The following is a 25,255-nucleotide window of genomic DNA, read 5'->3' on the forward strand; positions in this document are numbered from 1 at the left end:
TGGGGACAAGATCAGCAACTGGAAAAACAAACGTGGGACATTTTACCCCTCCCTAATCACTTGCCTTCATTTAACTTTATCTTCATTTTCCCTTTCCTCACCAAGCAGTAGTTGATAATCAATTGAGCATAGCTCTCAGGTTCTTGCCATGCAATCTAGTGGAACACCTAGAAATCAGGGACTTATCCTTGGTTATTTATAAAATAAAGAAATCTCTAGGGCTTCCCTGGTGGCGCAGTGGCTGAGAATCCACCTGCCAGTGCAGGGGACACGGGTTCAAGCCCTGGTCTGGGAAGATCTCACATGCCACGGAGCAACTAAGCCCGTGTGCCACAACTCCTGAGCCTGCGCTCTGGAGCCTGCGAGCCACAACTACTGAAGCCCGTGCCACAATGAGAAGCCCGTGCACTGCAACGAAGAGTAGCCCCTGCTCTCAGCAACTAGAGAAAGCCCATGACCCAACACAGCCAAAAATAAATAAATAAATACATTTATTTAAAAAAAAAAAATCTCTAGCCTATCTAGGCTGTGTGGTCAGGACTTTCATCTTTGGAAACCAAATGGAGGCCTTTCTCCTACTCTTTCTAGGTTGCTTTCCATTTCTTTTTCCACTTGTGGCCCCTCCTTCCCCCAAGCTGACCAGGACCATGCACAAAACCAGGCTCCAATAAATATCAAGACTGAAGATTCAGCAGGTGGCTAACTCCTGCAGGGCTATCTTAAAAGGATGTTGCATATAAATTCAAAGTTTTATGAAGCCTCAGAGATCTCTAAGAACAGTGTAAATATCCCTGGTTTAATTAGTAAGTAGTCCTGGAGTAAGGTAATGGTCTGTGAGTTCTATGGTAGCTCTCTTGAGGTTTCTAGTCTTCAGCGGCTGCCTACAACTATGATGTGTTCTTTCTCATACACTGAATAAATCCTCTTTTAGACCTTCCTAGGCATCAATTCACAATAACTGCAACACACATGCAAATTGATCCCATTCTCTCAGATCTAAAAAACGACCAGCGCCTCAGTCTAGGTATCAACTTAAATACTTTTGGACTCAAATTCTCCTTGAGTTCTACTTCCCAGGGGAAAGAAAGAATTCCTACAATGGTACTGATGCCCACTCTCTACAAGCAGACGGTGGACCACTCACTTTGCAGCCGATCGATGTCAGAGTAAATGTGCTCTAGTTTTCAGCATTTCCGAACCAGATCTTTCGCGGTTTAGGTCAAACAATCCGAGCTCTAAGCAGACTTGACAAGTTCGTTCTGGGCTGAAGGCCATGGACTAGGTTCTCCGACCAGATAAGTCACTAGGCTGAGTCTACAGTAGGTGGGGCGCGCTCACCAGCTCAGCAGTGACTGAAAGTTTGTCGCAACATCGTTAATTCAATCACAGGGCTGCTGCAGTAGATACCCTTTGCCCCGCGAGTACAGCACCAGAAAGGTTCGCCCTAGGGGGCAGGGCACTAGCAAGGAAGATGCGCCAGACCCCCGGGGCCCAGCCCCTTCTCCCACGGTTTGGAAGGCGCAGTGGTAGCGGATCCAGAGCTCGGAGTTTCAGGTCTCCGTCCTCTAGCTTGCTCTGTGGGTAGCAGGAAAGGGTGCGACCAGCTTGGGAACTCTTGCTCCGAGATCCGCAAGAATCAGCGGCGGCAGCCAAGGTGAGGGGAGGCGGGGGCACGTGCTTGGATGTGGGTGCTTGTGTAACCAGCTCCTCAGGCGCCAGCACTGACAGCGCTCCGGCGGGAGGATCGTCTGAGCCTATTCTTCCGCCGAAACCGGGGAGGCTTTGGGGTCCAGCTACCCGTACATGGCGGGAGCATCCTGGGCAAAGGAAGCGAAGCACTTGCCTCTAGAGCTATCGAATGGGAGTGGGAATTTGGAAAGTTCCCCAACTAGGAACACACGTGACCTCCTCCTGAAAGTAGTTCCGACTGTGGCCCGTGTATCCCTCCACCTCCTTTTGAACCCTCCTAGGTCTCCTCGGCTCCGCCCACTCGCTGGGGCTGCAGTTTCCTACCGTCCCGTAATTCATACTCCCGCCCTGCAACCCCGGTCTCTAGCGTGCACTGACCCGCTAGGGGAGCGCGGAACCTGGCCGCGGGGCGATCCACCCAGCCGGGTTTTCACTGCGGCCCAAAAGGGGCGGGGCGAGGAGCCGCTAAGGGTCGAGCTTGAGTTCGGAGCGGTGAACCAAACTGGAACCCCGAGGGGAGAGATGCTCGGCTCTCCGGGGGAAATGCAGGGGGCTGCAGCGTGCATCCCATCCTCGGGGATCCGCTTTCAGTTCACCTGGACAGTTGCCCTTTGGAATCTAGAAATTCAGGGGCGATGTGCTCACACTCAGCGCGCTCCGCTGGGAGCTTTCATTTTTAGGGCAAATGAACGGAGTGCCGGGGAAGCGGGAGGTGGGGCGGTGAAAGGGAGCCGGATGAGGTGTTACACACTGGAGACACAATAGGGGGTTATTCTTTGTACTAAGACTGACACCTTGAGGACACGGGTGGGGATGGGGGGAGAGGTGGGATTTCTCAGCAAGGGCTGCTGCAGTCACATCCCTGCGAACGATCGTGATCCGACATCCGTGCATAAGGAGAAGGAGGCTGCAGGCCGTGCCGGGGAAATCTGGAGGTGGAGGCAGGGGGAGGGGTGTCCTCGCTGCAGGGATCGTCCCTGCGTTTTCCTGTACCCTGACCATAGCAGTCACCTGGTCTTTTCCACCTGTGCACAGGTAACCTCAGGCTCAAGTCAGTGACACTGCTCAACGAACCGGCCACAGCCTTCACCTTCGCTCCCCCTCTCCCCCTCGCAACAGCCTACTCTGCCTGTGGCTGGGTTTTTCGGCCGTGGCTCAGCTCGTTCCCCCCATCCTGGGCTGCTGCAGAAGCACCCGCAGCAAGTGCAGCTACAGGCGGGCGCCTCGAAACAAGCCCGAGCGAGCTCCAGGCAGTCATACTGGGCATGCTCAGTGCGCCTGCCCGTGGGGGACTCGGCGCTCGCACCCGGAGCTGCTGCTTCTGCCCCCTCCCTACAGCCCCTGCCCTGCCCTTCCCTCCCCCGGCGCGGTTCGTCCGCCTCCCGCCTCCCCTCGGGCTCCGAGGCGCCTGGGCTCCCGGCGCGGCGGCGCAGGGGGCGGGCAGGCCGGCGGGCGGTGATGTGGCGGGACTCTTTGTGCACTGCGGCAGGATACACGTTCGGGCGCTGGGACGCGGCTGCGCTCAGCTCTCTCCTCTCGGAAGCTGCAGCCATGATGGAAGTTTGAGAGTTGAGCCGCTGTGAGGCGAGGCCGGGCTCAGGCGAAGGAGATGAGAGACGGCGGCGGCCGCGGCCCAGAGCCCCTCTCAGCGCCTGTGAGCAGCCGCGGGGGCAGCGCCCTCGGGGAGCCGGCCGGCCGGCGGCGGCGGCAGCGGCGGCGTTTCTCGCCTCCTCTTCGTCTTCTTTTCTAACCGTGCAGCCTGTTCCTCGGCGTCTCCTGAAAGGGAAGGTGGAAGCTGTGGACTCGGGCGGGAGCCGGCTGAGGCGCGGCGGCTGCACCTCCCGCTCCTGGAGCGGGGGGGAGAAGCGGCGGCGGCGGCGGCGGCGGCTGCAGCTCCGGGGAGGGTGTCGGAGTCGCCTGTCACCATTTCCAGGGCTGGGAACGCCGGAGAGTTGGTCTCTCCCCTTCTACTGCCTCCAACACGGCGGCGGCGGCGGCGGCACATCCAGGGACCCGGGCCGGTTTTAAACCTCCCCTCCGCCGCCGCCGCACCCCTCCTGGCCCGGGCTCCGGAGGCCGCCGGAGGAGGCAGCCGTTCCGAGGATTATTCTTCTCCCCATTCCGCTGCCGCCGCTGCCAGACCTCTGGCTGCTGAGGAGAAGCAGGCCCAGTCGCTGCAACCATCCAGCAGCCGCCGCAGCAGCCATTACCCGGCTGCTGTCCAGAACCAAGCGGCAGCAGAGCGAGGGGCATCAGCCACCGCCAAGTCCAGAGCCATTTCCATCCTGCAGAAGAAGCCCCGCCACCAGCAGCTTCTGCCATCTCTCTCCTCCTTTTTCTTCAGCCACAGGCTCCCAGACATGACAGCCATCATCAAAGAGATCGTTAGCAGAAACAAAAGGAGATATCAAGAGGATGGATTCGACTTAGACTTGACCTGTATCCATTTCTGTGGCTGCCGCTCCTCTTTGCCTTTCTGTCACTCTCCTATAACGTGGGAGTAGACGGATGCGAAAAATGTCCATAGTTTGGGTGACTATGACATTTAACCCTGGTCGGATTTCTAGATCATGTATATTTTGTGCCTCTTTTGAATGCATTCAACCTAGGGTGTGTTCGGGTATTCGGAACTCTTGCCTGGTTGCAAGTGTCAAGGCACTGATGGGTTTCTTAGTCTGGGGGACTCTCCCTAAGGGCTATTGTCCGTTAATAAAGAATACAGTACACTGCTAGTGGATTAGTGAGCTCGGTAATCCGGTCTGCTAAATGAACAGAAAAGTAGATGCTTTGAGGTTGAGCATATTTCGATTAAATCTTGGCTTTAGGCCCTAGATCAAGGGTATAGATCAGATTAAAATGAAAATTAGTGTTGCGCGTACGCATATTGCATCAGAATCTTGCAGTGATTGCTTTTAGTTTCCTGAGTTGCATTGATAGATTCTTTTAAAATGTGAGTTGTGAACCGAACTGATTTGCATAACTTTAGAGAGAGAATCATTTTAGCATATATGGTGCTCATTTGAAGGCAAAAGTAGGTTTGTATGTTGAAACTAAGTTAATTACAACTTTGAATCGCATTTAGAAGTTTTGTAGCTTGAAATCAATAGTACCGTGATACATCTCAAAGGCGCTCTTACTAGATCTTTGTTAAATTTGCTTTTTTTGTCTCGTGTTGGGCTGATGTGGGATAGGGCATGAAATTTGCAGTTCAGTAGCACGGTATATTCAGTGCTCTTGTGACACATAATAGAATGGAGATTGAGTGGTTTTTGATCCCAGATGATAATGTTGTGTAGGTTCAAGGGTATTGTGTGTAGCAAATGGTGATTGCAGAGATTAAACTTCAGTTTCACTTGAAATTTAAGTATTATTGTGATACCAGAATTGGCACTCACCTTATTTAGGTTTCAGGTCCTGTGACACCTTTGGGTATCCATTAACTTTGCTCTGGCTTGTGTAGAATATCAGTATAAGTATAATTTACCAGCTAATAACCAGAAATGCTGGCAAGAGTGGATCACTCCAGCTTCGGATTGTAGGTGTGTTCGCTTTTTTCATATGGTGTATTAAATTTACTGAGTCAGCTTGTTGGATAAGACAGAAACTCAAGAGTTTCAGTGGTATATAATTGGTTGTCTAAAAGTTAGGCCTTTATATTTCAAAAGATAGTGGTTATCGAAAGGCATGAGTCTTTGCAGTTTCAGGTATAATAAACCGGTTTTGATCAAGGATGGCGATAGAGCCCTCCTTTTTTGCAGAATGGAAAGTATCATAGGAATTGAGAGTCACTGGTAGGCCAGTGTAAGGCATGGAGAACAGGATTAAGTTATTGGTCTGAGGTGACTGAAGCATTTTATTAAGGCCTCTATTAAGATAAAAAATTTGGTGCTGTGAATTGTAGCAGTGGACAATACTTACTTAAAACTACATAATTGCATAAGTGTTAATAATCTTAATAAAAATGGTTTCTTAGCAAGTATCAGTAAACATTTTGCCTAAAGGTAGAGTGACACTAAAGTGTCTATACATCCAGGTAAAAACCGTGGGGAAGATTTTTTTGAAGAAAATGTTACATATCTGAAGAGGTTTTATTACTTTGGATTATGTATCCGCACATAAATGTGCACAGCTAATTTTGCTCCAGTTTTTGATATGAAATGAAGATAAAAGTTACTGAAGAAGTAGCTTTACAACACACACAACGTAAGTTTTCTGTTAGGTTAAAAAATGATATTTTAAAAGAATATTTGGAAAGTTTGGAGTTGCATTAATTGAAAAACTTTACTAAAGCTGAACTTGACCCGCTTGCCCAGAAGATAATTAATTATGAAAAAACTCTTGATTTGTAACCTATTTCAAAAATAGTCTGCTATTGGTGTGACTTGACAGTCATCTAGATGTATAGAAACAAATTAATTAAATGTTTAAATTTTTAAAATAAACCCCCATTCAAAAAATTTTCTAGAATGCTGTTTGTTGGGCAGATTGCTTTTAGTATTCAGAATATGTTTATGCTATTTTTGCTTTACACATTTGATTTAAAATTATCAGAGTTATAAGACTAACATTCTACCAGGTTCTTATATATGAGCAGTGAGGTGATTAGCCATTTCTCCTTTGATTTCAGAGTGTGTGTGCCTCTATGTATGAAATTTATGTGACTTACAACTTTCTCTAAAACTGTCCTTTTAGTTATGGTATGCATAGAAAGCATTATCGTATATTGCATCAAATGACTAATAACACTTAATTTCTAGAGTTGTGGTTTTATTGAGCCAAATGTTGATGTGAAAAAAAATCACTTAGGGAAGTCAGTAAAGGGTTTACTTTTTTGATAGTTGCACTTCCAATAATTTTGAAATACCAAAGCACTTTAGTTTGCTTGGTTTCACTTTAGTGTTTTGTGTTTACTGTGGTGGGGGGAAAATTAAAATGGCCATTGAAGGCTTTGTCTCTAGCAGGTTGTAGTATCTCTCTAGCACGTTGTATGTAGTATCTATTTCAACAGCTAACCTGTTCAAAGTTAAATTCTTTTATGAAAGTAGTGATTGGAGTATTTTTATAATGATCAATAATGAAGTGATTTCCTCAGAGGAAAATTGAGGACCATACTTAATTTTTTTTGCAGAATTGAATTATTCTAAAAATAGTTTGTTGGTGGGGTTTTATCCTTAATGTTAGTCTGAAAGTAGTATTAAACATGAGACTATAAAAAATTCATTGTCTTTAGATTTCATGGAAACTTTAGGCTTCTGTTGTATAATGGATAAGTTTGCATCTTCATAGGGAATACTTTTTAATTCGTAGAGAGTACAGGGGCTATTGAAGTTAGCTGTATTATCTTTTAAGATTAGTGATTACTGAAATGACTGTATTGTGAGGTTTTTTTTGAAAAAGATTCTACTCACAATTTTTATTTTACATTGTTTTGTATCTGTTAAGTTGTATTTCTTTCCTGTGCAACATAATTGGGCCACCTAATTGCTATACAATAATTTATAAACTTCATTTTCATAAAGTGTATTAAAGAATAAAGCGCATCTGAGAGGAATTTACAGTTTATATAACTCTTAATATAAGTAAAAAGGAATTTTATTGATGTTCATTGTAAAAGTTTGCACAGTAATCAGTGCAGATTTAATATTGCTTATGATACACTAAATAAATACTAAGTAAATATAAAATATGGTGAGGTATAATCACCTTAACTTTAAATAGTTTTAGAAAGATAGTAAAGAAAGGTGCATATGTGTGTATTACCTATCAGAATTTTATTTTAACAGCATTCAAGGTAGCTGGTGATACTTTAATGCTTGTGTGGAACAGTATAGTATCTGCTTTTTCCCATTAACCACACACACAAAAATATAAACTCTTAATGTTACAAAATTTCTTACTTTTTGGAAGTCTTTAGTACTGATTTTCAAATGTCCTCATTTTGAGATTTGCCCCATTTGCTATTTGTTCATTTGATGATAGCTTAATACTTTTTAATAATTTCTAAGCAACTTAAGAAGTAGTCACTTCAGTGACTTTTTAATGTAGGAGTATTTATTATGGGAAGATCACAAAGTTTCTACATTAAATCACTCTCAGTAAACATTCTATTTTAAAATTTTTGCCTTTGCAGTTTTAGTAAGACAGCAGTGTAGGAAATGTTTTTATATTAGTATTGTATGTGAAATTTGAGTTTGTAAAAAGAAATTTAGAAGTTTGTATGCATATGACAGTTTTTCACTTACTTGAAATGTTAGGCCTTGGCTGTACTATAAGAATTTAGCTTCCAGAAAAATACGTTATTAATGATGGTGTAAGAAATTTATTTGGTGTGTTTTTTTTTCCTGTAGCCCCCATTAGTTCTGAAGTTTTATTTCTGTTTCATAGAACCGTCACTCGTACCTTTTCTCCTGTCTCTTTTTTTGTTAGATAAACTTGATTTTAAGTAAAATCAGTATTCTTTTGTGGTATGAATTCATTAAGAAAAGGTGTTAGGATTTGTTCTAAGGATAGTGACTTAAGACATTTGTATCAGCTTGTGAGATTGGGGTCAGAAATGGTTTCAGTAAATATTCAGTTTTATGATATTAAATATTCTGTTTTACAGTTGCTTTCTATGTGGTAGCTTTGAGGTTAACACAGTTGCTATCAGAAATACCAGTAATGTTAGACTGAACAACCCTAAGTTGTCAAGGATTTGCTGAGCAAACTGATGTCCTTAATTCCTTTACTTAGGCCATATTAGTGCCACATGCATTCTTTGCTAGGTGGTCAAAAGTGTTTTGGTCTGTGATTCTCTAAGTATTGAATATGTATATGCATTTACTAATGTAAAGTACTTTCATTTGTCAGGAAAGGTGAAATTAGTATATTGGATTTGACCATTCACATATCCCCAAAATTTTGGAATTTTTTCATGGGTTACAGAAAAGCTATTGGCAGTTTGGTTCTTTTAAAATAATTTGCAGTGGAATTAAAAAAGGCTGTTAGAAAAATATTAGTATAAGAAGAATAAACATAATTTAGGGATAAATTAATTTTGTATGGAAAGTCTTAATTTAGTTCAGTATAGTTAAGGCAAATTCACTTCATTTGCAACAGTTTGCATTAAGAGATGAGTGGACATCTTCAGGGTATTAGGTATACACTTGTTGGTAGTGTTGAGAATATTGAGAGATTTGGATACTGTGGCGCACCTTCCAGCAAAAGAATATTCTTAACCTGTATATAGTGTGGAAAAAAAGACTGTTTATGTATTATATTTTAAGTGGTTATACACTTAATTCTTACCAGTAGTCATCACTTCAGATATGGACAGTGAATCTAACTTATAAGTGTTTGAATACTCTGTGTATATATGTAAATAAAGACAGAGTGAGGAAACTATAGTAATATTTCTAAAAACAACTTTTTTCTCTTTAGGAATCACTTGTGGATGTGGTTTTATAATTTTTAAATAAGGTTAAATCTATTTTAAATTACATTAAAATATTGAGTATTAGTTTTATCTACACACTGTTTGTACATTGTTTCATTTTAGATTTTAGGGTGGCAGTGTAGGCTCTGGAACCAACACTGCCTGTGTTGGAATCCTGACTGCCGCTTAGTAGCTGGATGACTGTGTAGGTTACTTTTCTCAATCTGTTATATCTGTAAAATGAGGATGATGGTACCAACCCACATAAAGTTTATTTTGAAGAGTAAATGAGATAATGTAAATAATTCACTTAGCATAGCATCTACCACATTGTAAATACTTAAATGGTAACAGCTTCTCTTAAAAATTATAATTTCAGATTACCCATGTATGAGAAATTATTTGTCTTTTCATTTATGGGAGGAGCAGTGATTTTAACTGAATTTTTCCTCAGTTTTGGATATGTTAGCATGTTAATTGGTTCAGGCTATGACTATTTTTTAAAATAGGGGTATTCTTTTAGGAGTTGTGAGTGTAACATGTCTGTGATTTTGCTGTTTGCAAATAATTTGAAGCTCTGCTCCCTCATACTATGGAGCAAAGAAGAGATAATCATTGCTAATCGAAGAGTATTTGCTTTAAAATACTAAGGTATGATGTAAACTTCCTCTGTTATGGCTTAATGAAGTAGAAGTTTTAAAATAAAAATTTGCTATAATATTAAATTTTCTTTAGTGTTAAAGATAGGTCAGCTAAAATATATAGTTTTATTCACAGAGTAATCGCCATCTCAAAACTTTTAATATATGATACAACAGTTATATAAACTGTCTTATCAATAAAGGTATCTTAGCATTTCTTTCTAAGTTCAGATTTTTGGAGGAGTCATGCAACTTTGAATGCCAAGTTAACATTTATTACAGTAACATTTACACTTAATATAATTTGGCAGTGCATTAATATAGGAATTTTATTTAGGTTAAACCTTTGTATTATTGTTTCCCATTTTTGCTTTTGATCAAGATTCTCATTGTAGGCCCTAGAAATGGGAAGAAGAGCTAAAGGATTTCTTTCTTCATTTATTCTTACCAGGTATGGGGAAGGATGGGATAAGCTTGAGACCTGCCTATTAAAGGTCATTACTTGTACATAGGGATCAATCTGTTTTTTCCTTTCCCTGTGCTGGTCTCCAAGCTGTGTCACAGTAGCCTCAGTAGTGAAGCACTTGATTTCCAGTGAGTTTTTTTTTTTACGTATTTGTTTTGCATTGCAGAATGAATTGTGCTGTCTAACTTTTTATGCAGTTATCTGATTATATGACTTTTATGTGTTTTGTTATGTGTTGGATAAAGTAGCTATATTTTTGGTCCAAGTCTAGGTTGTAGAATTGAACTGTTCATTTCGACAACTTTTAGGAAAATTTAGTTATCTAAAATTCCCTCTCTTTCTCTCTAATGCTTCATGCTCCTGTTTTTTGTTTTATATTACTACCTAAAACTTAGTTGATATAGTGTTATTAAAGCACTTCTGAATAGTTTTCAGTTTTATTTATTTTGATCTTTGTAGGTTCTCAGGCTAAGTATAATAAGGTTCTATTTTCTTTAGTAGTAATTGCAGGGATTGCACTCTGCTAATTTTATATGTTTAATATTTTTGATCTTTTAAGGAGGATGTAATTATTTAAGGTATTATGAAATGGGTTGTGATCTGATTCTTTAAATCATATGTATTCCTAAAGTGATTTATAAATACAGCATACTTGTTCAGAGTTGCAAGCAACTCCTTGTTTAAAAATGTGTGCAATTGTTTTTTCCATTTAAAATTCTTTTGCTCTCATGAATTTAGTGAGACTCTTCTTTTTGAGTGTTCTAGTTACTCGGAACTTACTGGAGATTAAATAAATAGAATTTAAATATTTTCTCTACTTTTAAAATGAAGTTTGGGTACCTGTTTGGATATGAAACAGTGTTATTACTTTTTTGGGGGGTGGGGGATGGACAGTGCTGGATATTCTGTTTGCCCATCAAGATCCATTTTCCGCCTTTCTCCACCCTTCTTTGAGGCCTGGTAGACTGACATCCTTAGATGGCTCATTCAGGCTCCCTTATCCTCTGGCTTCCATTTGGATTCAGTCTCCAGGAAGCTCTAGCAGAATATTGGAGGGAAGAGGGCGAGTTGGCAGGGGGTGCTGTTGGGCACTAAGACTATAGCTCCTTTATGATGGCTCCTCTTCTATGGCTCTTTATTCCGATAATGGCTGCCTTCTATTGTCCCTTTAGGCCTAGGTGAAAATGGTTTACAAGGCTTAGCACCATTGCTAAATTCTGTGATGCTTCAGTATTCTTTATTGTTACCTTGCCTTTAAGCAGTCCTTGCATTAAACTCTCTTCAAATCAAAAAAAAAAAAAAAAGAAAAATGAAGTTTGGGGAATGTTACCAAGCTTGATATTTAGGTGTAATGTATTTATTAATTACTTTACTCTGAGTCTATCAGAGTTAAAGTGGAATGCCTGGACTTTTTTTCTTTCATAATGTGAAAACAGTACTTTGCCAGGCTTAACTTAGCCTTGTAAAATTTATTTAACATTTTAACTTACTCGTTTATGAAGTATGAAAGCTGAAAAAGTGAGGACTTAAGTCAGAAGTTTTTTTTTCAATTAATAGAATTAGCTAGCATATACCCTAACAGTGTCTTATATTTGTTCACTATTTTTTCATTAACAAAGCCTTTTCTTAATCATTAGCTCATTTGATTTTGCAAAGAAAAAAGGAGCAACCTAAGAGATGGTACAGGGCTTCCCTGGTGGTGCAGTGGTTGAGAGTCCGCCTGCTGATGCAGGGGACACGGGTTCGTGGCCCGGTCTGGGAAGATCCCACATGCCGCGGAGCGGCTGGGCCCGTGAGCCATGACCGCTGAGCCTGCGCGTCAGGAGCCTGTGCTCCGCAACGGGAGACGCCACAACAGAGAGGCCCGCATACCAAAAAAAAAAAAAAAAAAAAAAAGAGATGGTACAAGCATTACTTTCCTCATTTTTTGTAGTACAGGAATCGTTGCTCCAAAAAAAAAAAAAAAAAAAAAAAAAATCAGTAACTTGTTAAAGGCTACCTGAAGATTGGGTCCAAAGAAGGATGCAGGGTTTTTAGGTACCTCGTGCAGTATTTTTCCCATTATGTTACATCGGTGGTTCTCAGACTATAGACGGCATTCGAATAACTTGCAGGGCTTAAGTCATAGATTACTTGCCCCACCTCCAGAGTTTCTGATTCATTAGGTCTGGGTTGGGGCCTGAGAATTTGTTGTTTTTTTAAAATTAATTAATTAATTTCTGGCTGCCTTGGGTCTTCGTTGCTGTGCGTGGGTTTTCTCTAGTTGCGGTGAGCGGGGGCTACTCTTTCGTTGCGGGGCGCAGGCTTCTCATTGCGGTGGCTTCTCTTGTTGCGGAGCACGGGCTCTAGGCGCACGGGCTTCCGTAGTTGTCGCACGCAGCCTCAGTAGTTGTGGCTCGTGGGCTCTAGAGCGCAGCTCAGTAGTTGGGGCGCACAGGCTTAGTTGCTACGCGGCATGTGGGATCTTCCTGGACCAGGGCTCGAACCCGTGTCCCCTGCATTGGCAGGCAGGCTCTTAACCACTGTGCCACCAGGGAAGCCCTAGAATTTGTATTTCTAACAAGTTCCCAGGTGGTGCTGATGATGGTAGTCTGGGGATCACACTTTGTGAATCACTGTGTTATATAATCTCCTGTCAAGCAAATCCTTAATGTGTTATCTCTTTTAGTTTAATAGAATTTACACATGCATTATATCATTTGATTTGTAAACCCTAAGTAGCTCAGCATGGCAATGTTACCCTGATTTTTGTGGACAAGGCAGTGAGTTTAGAAAAGCAGCATAGTGGAATGGAAGGAGCATAGATTTGGGAGTCAGCTAGACCTAAAGTGTAGCTTAAATCCTTGCTCCGCTACTTATCAGTTATGTAATAAAAGATAAACTCCTTAACCTTAGTGAGCCTTAGTTTTCACATCTCTAACATGGTAAAAACCCTTAACTTGTAGGGTGCTTTTTAGGTTTGTTGGAAGAATATATTTTCAGAATATTGTTTGCCAACTGGGGGTGATCTCCTTCCACCTTGTCTGGGTATTTGGCAATGTCTGGAGACATTTTTGGTGGTCACAGTCCCGGGGGTAGGGGGGGTGGTCAAAGGGTGGAAGCTGTTGGCATTTGTCTCAGAGTAGAGGCCGGGAATGCTGCTAAACATCCTACAGTGCACAGAACAGCCTCATCCACAACAAATAATTGCCTAGCCCAAACTGCCAACACTGCTGAGGTTGAGAAACTCTGGTTTAGAGGTGTAAGTGTCTGGTATATTATTATAAGTATAATATTTGATAAGTCAGTACCTTTGTCCTTAGGTTGTGGTATTTAAGGTGAAATTGCTAATAAATGATAGAGCTAGGCTTTTAATATCTATTTTTTCTGACTGCTGCTAGGCCAGTATTCTTTATAATAACTTTTTCCACAAATCATATCCCTGGTAACAAAAAAGGGTTTATTTGAAGAAGGCTCATGTGTGACTGACTGATTGTGAAGGTGTTGCTTTGAACTTCTGTCAGAAAAGGCTGAAGATGTTTTCAATAAACGTGTAAGTATATTGCAGTATATGAGGTATTCAGAAGGGTGTTACATAGAACTCTAACAGGATGGATATGCTTTATTAAAGCATTTTTCTTTTCATTTTTATATTGCCATTAGTTTTAAAAGTAATTCTTAGCTTGCTTCCTTTAGTTATGTAATTAAGAGGTACTTTGCTCACAGGATACTTGTTTTGTGCTGTTTAATTCATTCTTTAATCTTCTGCTTTTTTTTTCTAAAGCTGTTTTTGTTACAGTCAGATGTGGTGAAGTTAAATCTGCTTATGTAAAATGGCAAATTTCTGACAAGTTATAAGAATTTCTCATATCTTTCCAGATGAAGTAGGGCCAACTCTAAGGTTCTCTGATGCATGTGTTACATTCTTTTCTAGACCCTAAATTTGCTATGTCAGCCTGTTGAATTAAAGTGCTGTATTTATCTACATTAAAAACTTGCGTTAGTGTGTGAAAGTTTTAGAAAAAAATTGGGATGGAGTTTTAGACTAGTCCAGAGATGAGAAGATGCCAAGGGGGTAGCTTAGTGGATTCTGAATTTTGTTTTGTTTTTAGGGCAGACAAACATAATTACGAAAGTGTTCTAGGAATTGATTGTTTGCTATGATTTTTTTCTGTTCACTTGATATTACAATTTACTTTGCCACTCAACTTTGCACAGGCAGATTAAAATGTCAAGGCCTATTTTAAAAATCCTTATGAAATTTAAGTTTTGACTGTTATGATTCTTTGTGAAATTACAGGAGATAGAGATACTAATATTTTAAAACCACGACTGCTAATCATGTGATAGCTTCACATTTATTAAGAAAAACAAGTAACATTTATTATTGTAATTTAATTGAATAAATATGGTATTTATTTCAGTATATGAATAAAACATTCCATTTGCTTTACTGTACTTAAGAATATTTCTTTTATAAAAACTAACTAAAAATTAAAAAAAATTACTCATTGTCCTACTTCTCTGAAACTTCATATTTCCATGTTAGCTTCTAGTTTTTGTTCATATGCATTTATTTTAAAATATAATTCATCATAGTGAACTTAAAGGTGTGTGTGTGTTTTAACAATTTCCAAAGCACCTCATAATTATTTTAAATGGCGAAGTCATCAGAAATATTTGTTTCTCTGTAGTTATACATTAAACATCTATCCAATATTTGGCCAATTTGTTTCTCTGCCCTTTTCAGATTTTCTTTAGTGTGGATTTAAGCTGACCTAAATATTAGAAAAGGTTTTCATGATTTTGATTCACAAAATCATAGTCTCTTACACAAAAAAATAGCTGAAGTTTGAAGTCTAGAAGCTTTTTTTTTCCTTATTTACTTACAGGATAGTTATTGCATATTTAAAATTTAAAGCATATTTTAGTTATGTAAAAGTGAGGCAAAATAAAATGTATCTAAACACTTTTGATCTGTCAAATTTTCTTTTGCTATTTTCTATTCCTATTACTAATAGGAATAGTAATCCTATTGTGTTGAAATTAAAGTGGATATAGAAGTAATTTGAATAAACTGTCACATCACTTTATACTAAAGTTGGTATAACCCTGTTGCTGTCCTCTCTTTAATCAGAAAGGGTATGACTTAAGATGTTACTGTTCCGTAGAGCATATTTTGAATGATACAGTTTATATTTGCTTAGTTGCCTTGGTGATAGTAATTGGTGATAGTGATTGATGCAGGTTTGATGTGCATTTGCATTTATAATCAATATTAATTTTTGTGGTAAAAAATTGCATTTGTTTGTATCAAATTTTAATTTTAAGTATCAGTTACTAAAGCATGGAAATAATTTTAACCTTATTAGCCAAATGATAATTCTCAATGAATTTATTCATGTAGTTAGAAAAAAAATATTGTGGAAGAAACAAACTTTTCTCTTTTTTAAACACAGTTACTTGTTAGAGTAACATTTTTCCAAATGAGATAAAAGTGTTTCAATTCTTTTTTTTTTTTTTTTTTTTGCGGTACTCGGGCCTCTCACTGTTGTGGTCTCTCCCGTTGCGGAGCACAGGCTCCGGACACGCAGGCTCAGTGGCCATGGCTCACGGGCCCAGCCGCTCCGCGGCATGTGGGATCTTCCCGGACCGGGCCACGAACCCTGTCCCCTGCATCGGCAGGCGGACTCAAGCACTATGCCACCAGGAAAGCCCTGTTTCAATTCTTAAACATAAGGAAATGTTAATCTAGATGTGGGGTACCTTCTTGGGTGTTAATGAAAATATAATGAAGGCAAAAATGTTTTGTTTGTAAGTAAATATATGTATTTTTTTAAAACTCAAGAAGCAATCTAATATATGAATAGTTTTCATGGACTAGTGGTAGGAAATCTAAATAAATAACTTAGTATACGGAAAGTATACAATTTTTCATATCTAGGTTCTGTGTAGTGTGAGCAAGTTTATATCTAATACTGTAAAATACACTGAGGTACTGGTTATTAAGGCTAGTTAGATTCTTCTTGATAATGAAAAGGTCACACAGATTGTGATTTTTGTATAGTGTCCAAAAAGTAAGGTTTGCCATCTGTTACACAAATATAGGAAAAAGTTAAGATAATCTAGTGATATAAGTGGTTTTGACACTTCTCTTTTTGGAATCATCTATTAATTACAATTTTTAAAAACTAATAGCAAATTTTAAGCTTTTGCAAAAATAAAACTTAATGGTTATGCCAGTGTTGATACTTTTCTACTAAAATACAAAGATAGCGGTTGGGAACTAAAGATTATGTAATGAAAGCCTGGCTTTTAGTCATTTACTTTTAGAAGATTGGATATTTAAGTGGAAACATCGTGTTTTAACTTGAGGTATTAAGTTATACAATATTTTGATACTGTAGTTATACAAGATTTTTAAACTGTAGTTTCCCTAAGAGTTGATATATAGGAATTCATTATTACAGAACTTAATCAGGAATCTGATTGAATAAGTATTCCTTAAAGATTTGCTTAAATATTTTTCAAGTTCTCTTCTTTCTTCTACCATAACTCACTTCTTGTCTGTATGCTAGTAAATGAGTTTCCCCTAAAATTTTGCTATTGCATTTTGAACCACTGCAGTAGTTGTTTCTATAACTTAATTTCTTTTCACCCCCAAGAATTTAATCTTGCCGAGTTGCATAGAAGTCTTTAAAATTGCATATTGGGCTTAATAAGATCTGATTAATTTTAATCTACTTTGTTTTATTTATTATGTTGACATTGTTTTTTATTGAGAAGTTTGTTACCATGCCAAGTGATTAATATGATCAGATATAATATTTCAGTTTAGATACCATTTTGAATTTATGTCCTCAAATTCAGCTGTGTCCAGGGTTTCTATTTTCCGTGTAAGAAACATCTTGCCAATTTCAAATTAATGTCTGATGAAAGTAGATTGTTTTACTAACATCAGTTTATAGATTTTGTTCATTCCTGAATTGTAGGCCATGAACAGAATGTTGCCTTTGTGTACCTTTTTGGATAGATAGTGTGTACATAAATTATATCTCTTACATGAAGTGTGGTGCATGTGTAGGTGAGATTTTTTTATCCAAATACTAAAAGTGTAAAAGTCTTCACCTGTTCTGTTTACTTAATAGTATTTAAATGGTGTGAGGTGTTAAGAGCTCCTTTCCTCTCTTTTCATTTCTGTCCCTCCTGTCTAACTTGGTATTTTTGTTTTTCTGTATGTTAAACGTTATGGTTTTTGTTTCCTTTTTGCGGTACGCGGCCTTTCACTGTTGTGGCCTCTCCCGTTGCGGGGCACAGGCTCCGGACGCGCAGGCTCAGCGGCTGTGGCTCACGGGCCTAGCCGCTCCGCGGCATGTGGGATCTTCCCGGACCAGGGCACGAACCCGTGTGCCCTGCATCGGCAGGCGGACTCTCAACCACTGCGCCACCAGGGAAGCCCCAAACGTTATGTTTTTAAAAGTTTATTTACTGTTGAAAAAGTTAGTAGCCCTTAAGTTAGTTTTTTCTTTAATGTTTCAGTCTAATTAGTTTCCAAGATTTTTACTGTGTTCTCCTGTGAATATGAAGATTCCACAACTAACCGTGATCAGTAATTGTGTTTTCTCCCCCATTTGCAATATTGGATTCATACTAATAATGGTATCCCTTGAGGAACATGCTGTCTAAAATTAAGTGTTATCAGTTCAAAGCAAGCAATGTACCTTATTCTCATAGCTGTTAGTATATTCTAAAATTGCATATTATTAAATCTTAAGATGAATTTTGACTAGTATTTTAGTATATGTAATTTCAGATCTTTTGGATAATATACTTATTCAAGCAGTTATAAATTGATATAATAATTAAAATACCATCAGTGGGAATATGAATCATATTATACAGTAGTATTAGAACAAGGCACTTATCATAAAATCAGTAATATGACTCTTACCAATAGAGTAATGAATGCCAGTATGTGTGCCTTCATATTTTAAAATCTATATGAATTTCTAGTTTATATTGTTCTTATCCAGATTAAAATACTGCACTTAGGCAAAACTTTTTGCTAATTGAGGAAAAAAGTCATTTCCAGATGATTTTCTGACTTAAGATATGGAATAAAGAGATTTGATTTTATAATATTAAAAGTGAAATATGAAATGAAACAGCACACACTTGTTTGGAGCTTTTCTCCTTTAAAATGTTTCAAATCAACAGGACTTTCTTTGAAAAGTAAATTTGATTGTTAGAAGTAAATTTTAAAATCTTGCAGTTTTGGCTAAATTAATAGGAAAAAGAAAATCCACTTGTTGGAGACACATTTGTATTAGAACTTTGTTTTCTTAGTACCTTGTGTGTGTGTGGTAGTTTTTGAATGTTAGGAAATTTGTTCATGATTGTATCTAAAAGATCAATTCAGTTACAAATCTTGGAATCTTTTTGTTCCTTCCAGAATGCAGTTTGCTAATATTGAGTGAATTGGCACTAAACGTTACTGGCCTTTGTTGTCAAACTACAAATCCCTTGGCATCTTGTACCTTAACTCTTTGAATGTCTTTTTTCTGTAAAAGTTAATGGCCTTTTATCTTTTTGCATAGCTATAGAGTAGCCAAAACTAATGTTTTAGGTAGTCACTTCTATTAAAATAAATGATAAAAGAATGGCTTTTATAATATAATGATATTACAGAAGTAATTTATAAATCTAACATTGAATATGAATATTAGAGCATAAAAGACACCCTCTTATGTACTTCAGAGTAATGATGGATTGATATAATTTTAACTTTTACAGTCTTTAATATGCTTTATTAAGATTTTATGGTAGAAAACTAATTAGAATTAACATTTGGCTTGGTTCAGGTATATAATGTGGATAAGTATGTCTAATGCATGTTGTTGAACTGATAATCTTTTTGAAAGTTGTTATGTGTTGCAGCCATAATTTGTTTGATTTGTCATTGGTAGTCAATCTTAGATGTTTTTTAGTGGGAGCAACACTTTAGGGAGGGGTGTGTGTGTGTGTGTGTGTGTGTGTGTGTATTTTAACAGCAGCAGAGTTCTGAAACAGGAAATCAGTCTTATCGTATTCATCCAGAGACCTAGGAAGAAGGTAATTGTTTGGTATACTCGTTAAAACCAGTTAGTTGGGCAACTTAAATTTTTAGAGGTTCACAGATGTAGGCTTGAACAGTTGTGGATATATTATTTCATTATTAACAAACTACTCCGGAGAAGAATTGGTTCAGTTAGTTGAGAGGACTAATAATCCCTCAGCTAATACACTAGAAAATTGTACTTTGGATTTTAGACTATTGCTTGCATTATCAGTGACTTGATATTCTTCCATGGCTCTAATTTGATTAAATTTAAATAAATTTCAGTGCCTTGATTATTCCTTTAAAAAGATTTTTTTTAACCTCAGTGTAATCAATATATCTAGCTTGAAATGTTTTCAAAATGATTCTTAAATTTGAACAATTTAATAGAAAAAAGTTACTTCTATTTCAGATATTTGTCACTGGAAATTATCTTTCCCTGTTTGTTAATGTACATATGAACATAATTAGATCCTTGTAATCAGTGTTTTCATACTGTTCTGTGTTCTCTTTTATCACAGATTTTTATCTGTCGATGGATACTTACTTTAATAGCTATATAGGTAATATTTCATCAGGCTAAATATCGTGGTTTGCTAAACAGCACTATTGTAAATAACCTTTGTATAGTTTTTTTTCTTTGGTTTGTTTTTTTAGATTATATTGTTAGAGTGGGATTGTTGGAATAAAAGATACAGCAGTTTCATGGCTCTATAGGTTGCAGATTTCTTGTTTTTTTTTTTAAGATGCTCATTCCTTTATTTATTTAGTTTATTTATATTTTTGGCTGCATTGGGTCTTCATTGCTGCGCGCGGGCTTTCTCTAGTTGCAGCGAGTGGGGGCTACTCTTCGTTGTGGTGCACGGGCTTCTCATTGAGGTGGCTTCTTGTTGCTGGACACGGGCTCTAGGCATGCGGGCTTCAGTAGTTGTGGCACGTGGGCTCTAGATCGCAGGCTCAGTAGTTGTGGCGCATGGGTTTAGTTGCTCTGCAGCATGTGGGATCTTCCTGGATCAGGGCTGGAACCCTTCTCCCCAGCATTGGCAGGCGGATTCTTAACCACTGCACCACCAGGGAAGTCACATGGTTGCAGATTTCTTGCCAAACGAACCAGTTTATAGTTTTGTTTCTAAGTGGAAGAATTACTAGCAATTCTTGATATTACCTTAGAAGAATGTAATTTTTCATTTAGAAAGTGAGATATAAACTTGTGTAAACTTTTCAGTCAAGAAGAGTTGGTATAATATAAAAACATCAAAGAAAGTTGTGAGGTTCAAATTGCTTGGAGAAGTAGAAAACTTTAGTGGAGTTCCTAAGTTATTTGGCAGTCAGTTTTCCTTTCTGGTTTGGCACTGCTAGCAGATAATTAAAAAGTGTTAAAAGGAACCTAAAATTTATGCTAAAGTGAATTTAAGTTAATATAATTTGTTTATGAAAACTGTCTTGAGTTGCCTTGTAATGAGACATTTAAACTAAAAAATAACAGGACATTTCTAACTTATGCAACCTCAAATAATAACAACCCCTTATTTACAATTGTAGACCCCTTTGCAGTTTTACAGATTTAAAGATATTTCCGATATCGCATTTGATCTTTGAAACAACCGGTGAAGAAGTTACAGCAAGTGTTATTATCATTGTTTTACAAAAAAACAAAAATATTTGAGGCTCAGAGATTAACTTAATCTGAAGTCTAGGCTTTTAAGTTGCAAAGCTAAGAATGGAATTCTGGTTTTCTATATTAAATGACAGTATGCATTAAGTACTTAGTACAGGGCCTGTCATCTAGTAAATATTTCAGAGTTCCTGTGTCCTGTGTTGTTCCTGGACATTTCTTCTTTATTCTTAAAATTCCCATCTTTTTGAGCATTCTTTCTCTTCATATTTCTGTAGTTCATGCTTTTGTATCTACGTACGCTTTTCATTTTAGAAAATAAAATTTTAGGCTGCATTAGTTTGGTCTGTACAGGGATGATTATATGATGTATATTAGGGCAGATGATCTTAAATACTGAACAATTAACACTTTATCAACTGGGAAATTCAAGGAACTCCTATTTCTGCTTTCCTCCCAATAGAATCATCAGAAACCAGATCCAAACATTTAACACACTTATTAGGGAAAAATAAAATCTAGTTAAGAAATATAAAATCTTTTATTAAATGAGAAAGTCGTAGAAGTCTATGAGCATGGCTGGTATTTAAAACATAATGTGATTATAAAAGTTGATAATGTGGATTAACTGTGACATACTTGGAAAGTATTTGTTAAATTTAAACCTGTTAAAATTTGTTGAAAGAAATGTAAAGCTGATGTAGTTAATGAATCAGTGGCTGAATTTCTTTTCCTCTCACCTGAGCCTTAAGTGTCTGTGAGTTGAAAGCACTGACAGAAATCAGGGAAAAAGCTCCAGAAATTCCTCGAAAATGAAATTAAATGGTGATGTCCTGGTATTTGCTAACATGCTTTTGATTCTTGTTGTCTTTTGTTAGTCTGACTTTATTCCTTTACTCCCGCTGCCAGTTTAGCTCAGTGTTCCTCTTGTGAGCCAGGCAACTTGAGATTTGCTTTTGAAACTTTTTGATCACTACCTCTCTAAAATCTGTATGTCACTTTTTATTTGACCTGTCGTGTTCCACGTATGCTATAGCTTCACATTGTACAACTTTCAGTTAACTAGAATTCTAAAAATAGCTTTTATGTGGTCTGTGGAAATAATTTTCCTTAAAATAATTATGGCAGGAAAAATAAGTAGTTATTGGTTTGTATACGAGCACTGCACTTCAGTTTATAAGTTAAGGGATAAGTATATCTATATACTATACAGAGTACTACAGAGAAACTTTTCAGAACTGCTTTACTGTTAGTAATTATCATATTTATTTATTTTTAATTAATTAATTTTTGGCTGTGTTGGGTCTTCGCTGCTGTGTGTGGGCTTTCTCTAGTTGTGGTGAGCGGGCTTCTTATTGCAGTGGCTTCTCTTGTTGCAGAGCACGGGCTCTAGGTGTGCGGGCTTAAGTAGTTGTGGCACATGGGCTTCAGTAGTTGTGGCTCGCAGGCTCTCGAGCGCAGGCTCAGTAGTTGTGGCGCACGGGCTTAGTTGCTGTGCAGCATGTGGGATCTTCCCGGACCAGGGCTCGAACCCATGCCCCTTGCATTGGCAGGCAGATTCTTAACCACTGCACCATCAGGGAAGCCCCCAGTAATTATCATATTTAAAATAAGATTCAATCTGTGTCAGGAACACATTGTTATAAAATATAGCTTAGGGAGCTATTTTTTCCTTCCCTTGTCATTTTAATAAAATGGCAATAGAATGGTAAGTAGTAAAATAAAGTATCTTAGGGAGCTATTTTTGGTTGTTATCCTCTATTTGAAAATTCAAGGTAAATTTATAGTTTAAACCCCATTAATTTAGGCTCAAATAAATTTCTGAGATAAGGTAGACTCATGAGATCTCAAGTCACAAGTTTTTTGAAAGATGTTTTGTTAATTAGAGGTAACTTCGAACATATTTTTAGTGTTTTAAGTTATGCTTGGATGCTTAGAACAGCCAATAAAAAATTATTTAACTCATAGTAGCCACATTATTTTATAATAGGTCATTTATATTATGGGTTGAATCAACTTCTGTGCACAGATTTTAAAACTTAACTATTATTTATTCATTATTTTCTTTGGGACAGTGTTCTGTGGTGTGAAGGGATTGTTGTAGCACTTGAATCAAACATGGTATACTGTATATAATTATCAGAACTCATAAACCAGTCACTTAAGATCTTTGTATTTATGTAAATTATACCTCAATTAAAGGAAAACAAAACACATTTTAACATGTTTACTTGAAGGAGGGGGAGTGGGGAAAGACTGTCCAGTGCATATCAGATCTCCTGTAGCTATGGTGGCATCCGACCTAGGCAAGATAGTACCATGTATGCATTTCTTACTCTCTCCTTGTTGCATGTGCAGGAGCCACTGGGAAAGAAAGCTTTTTTTTCCTTTTGGAGTTATATTTTGCATATGTTCTTAAGTAAAAAGGCAAATTGATATAGTAAAGATTTTAAAGAGTTAAAGATTCTGTTGGGTTTTGATGTTCTTTAGAAGGGTTAGGTTATTCAACAAGTCATTGTCATTGAAAACCAACCAAATAGCGGTGGGCTCTTAAGATCTATGGTTATACCATTTGTTCAGTTCATAGACATCACTGTGTTCTAGGCATTGTTCATATATTAAATCATTTAATCTTTATAACAACCCTATATGATAGGTACTTTTATTAGCCCACTTTTATTTTTCAAAATAATATCCAGTAAGTGCAAGTTAAGTCTATTCTGTATTAGAAGTCATATATATATATATTTTTTCCCCCCACCTCAGTTATTCCTATTTGGTTTAAATTGTCTAAAAAAGTATGTCATAAAAATTTTAATGGGAAGCAAAAAAGTCATATGTTAGAAAGGTTTTATTTATTGACATAATTCTTGGCATGAGAAATGTTTGCCTCAAAATTGAGCATTCATAAGTTGCTGACATCAGTTTTGGAAATACCAGTAGATTTTTGTATTGTCTTTTAGAAGTTTTTTAGTTTTAACATGTGATTAGTAACTTACTTTCATTTGAATATGCTTCCTTTGAAAATTTTATTTTTTTTTTTTTTTTTTTTTTTTTTTTTTTTTTTGCGGTATGTGGGCCTCTCACTGTTGTGGCCTCTCCCGTTGCGGAGCACAGGCTCCGGACGCGCAGGCCCAGCAGCCATGGCTCACGGGCCCAGCCGCTCCGCGGCATGTGGGATCCTCCCGATCTGGGGCACGAACCCGCGTCCCCTGCATCGGCAGGCAGACTCTCAACCACTGCGCCACCAGGGAAGCCCGAAAATTTTATATTTTTACTATTGATTTGGAAGTATAGAAAATCTTAATCTTTTGAGGCAGAATGGTACAAAAAGTTTGGGCGTTAGAGTTACGTACATAATGGGTTTGAATTGTAACTACTTGCTGGCTTTGGGACCAATCTTTTTGACCCTCAATTTCATCATCTATGAAGTGGTAATGTTACTTCATAGGATTGTTAGGATTAAATGAGAATGTATTTGGCGTACTGTCTGGGACATGTTCTCTGTTTTTCTAATTTATGATGGATGCCAAAGTGTTGGGTAAAATCTCAAACTGTATGAATAGGGAAGTTGGGAGTCTGAGGAAAAATGAAACCTTAAGAAGGCTAAATTCCTAGATTCTATTTAAAGGAAGGATTGGATTATTGCTCTGCAAGAAACTCCCATGTTGATCCTGGCCTTTGACTCCTTATCTGTCTGATTGAATTGAACTTCCTGTCACAGCATCCTTAAAACCAGACCTAATCTTCTGTCAGTCCTGCCACCTTCTCCATAAAGCTTTGTGTGTGAGCTATACTGGACTGCTCACTTTTTCTGAATATTTTATGTATTTCCATGTATCTGCTCTACCCTCTGTTTGAAATGTTGTAATTGTTCTCGTTTCTTCTTCTGTTTACTGGTGTATGACCTATTTCTTAAGGATTATCTAACATACTACTACCTACTTTGTGAAGCTGTATCTCTGCCTCTACAGAATTAATTCCTCTTTCTCTGGCTCTTAAAATATCTTGATCTTATGTATATATAATGGGGCCTTTGGCATAGTTGTATGTCTGTGCGTCTGTCTTCCCTGATAGAATAGGAACTCCTAGAGTGCTGTAATCTTTGCTTACTTAGTCTTATGTTCTCAGTGCCCCTTGCACAATGTTCAGTGTGTTTTTGAATGTTCAAAATGTGTTTGGACATTATTATTAGTTGCTGACATCAGTTATGGAAATCTGTAAATTCAGTCGGCCCCCTCCTAATTAAGTAAATAGAGGGGGCTGACTGAATTTACTTTAAGAGTATATAACATCCCCAGTTATGTGTAGTTACTGATAAGTATTTTTCTTAAGTAGGTTAACCAAGCCCTTT

At 38.1% G+C, this 25,255-nt stretch overlaps 2 protein-coding genes across 2 annotated transcripts in view; one reads left to right on the forward strand and one right to left on the reverse strand.

The window, feature by feature from the left end:
- Positions 1 to 1,383: 1,383 nt before the first annotated feature.
- KLLN (killin, p53 regulated DNA replication inhibitor) lies at positions 1,384 to 2,260 on the reverse strand. Its single transcript, XM_032607589.1, is given in 4 exon segments — positions 1,384 to 1,598; positions 1,601 to 1,979; positions 1,982 to 2,087; positions 2,193 to 2,260. Coding segments are annotated over 4 exon segments (768 nt in total).
- An 856-nt stretch (positions 2,261 to 3,116) lies between these two features.
- The window catches only part of PTEN (phosphatase and tensin homolog), a 90,342-nt gene continuing 68,203 nt past the window's right edge, over positions 3,117 to 25,255 (forward strand). The window contains exon 1 of the mRNA XM_032608768.1: positions 3,117 to 4,128. Coding sequence (XP_032464659.1) covers positions 4,050 to 4,128 — 79 coding nt within the window. The 5' untranslated portion in view covers positions 3,117 to 4,049. The remainder of the gene's footprint in view (positions 4,129 to 25,255) is intronic.

This window comes from Phocoena sinus, chromosome 16 (assembly GCF_008692025.1).
Source record: "Phocoena sinus isolate mPhoSin1 chromosome 16, mPhoSin1.pri, whole genome shotgun sequence".
Classification (NCBI taxonomy): Eukaryota; Metazoa; Chordata; class Mammalia; order Artiodactyla; family Phocoenidae; genus Phocoena; species Phocoena sinus.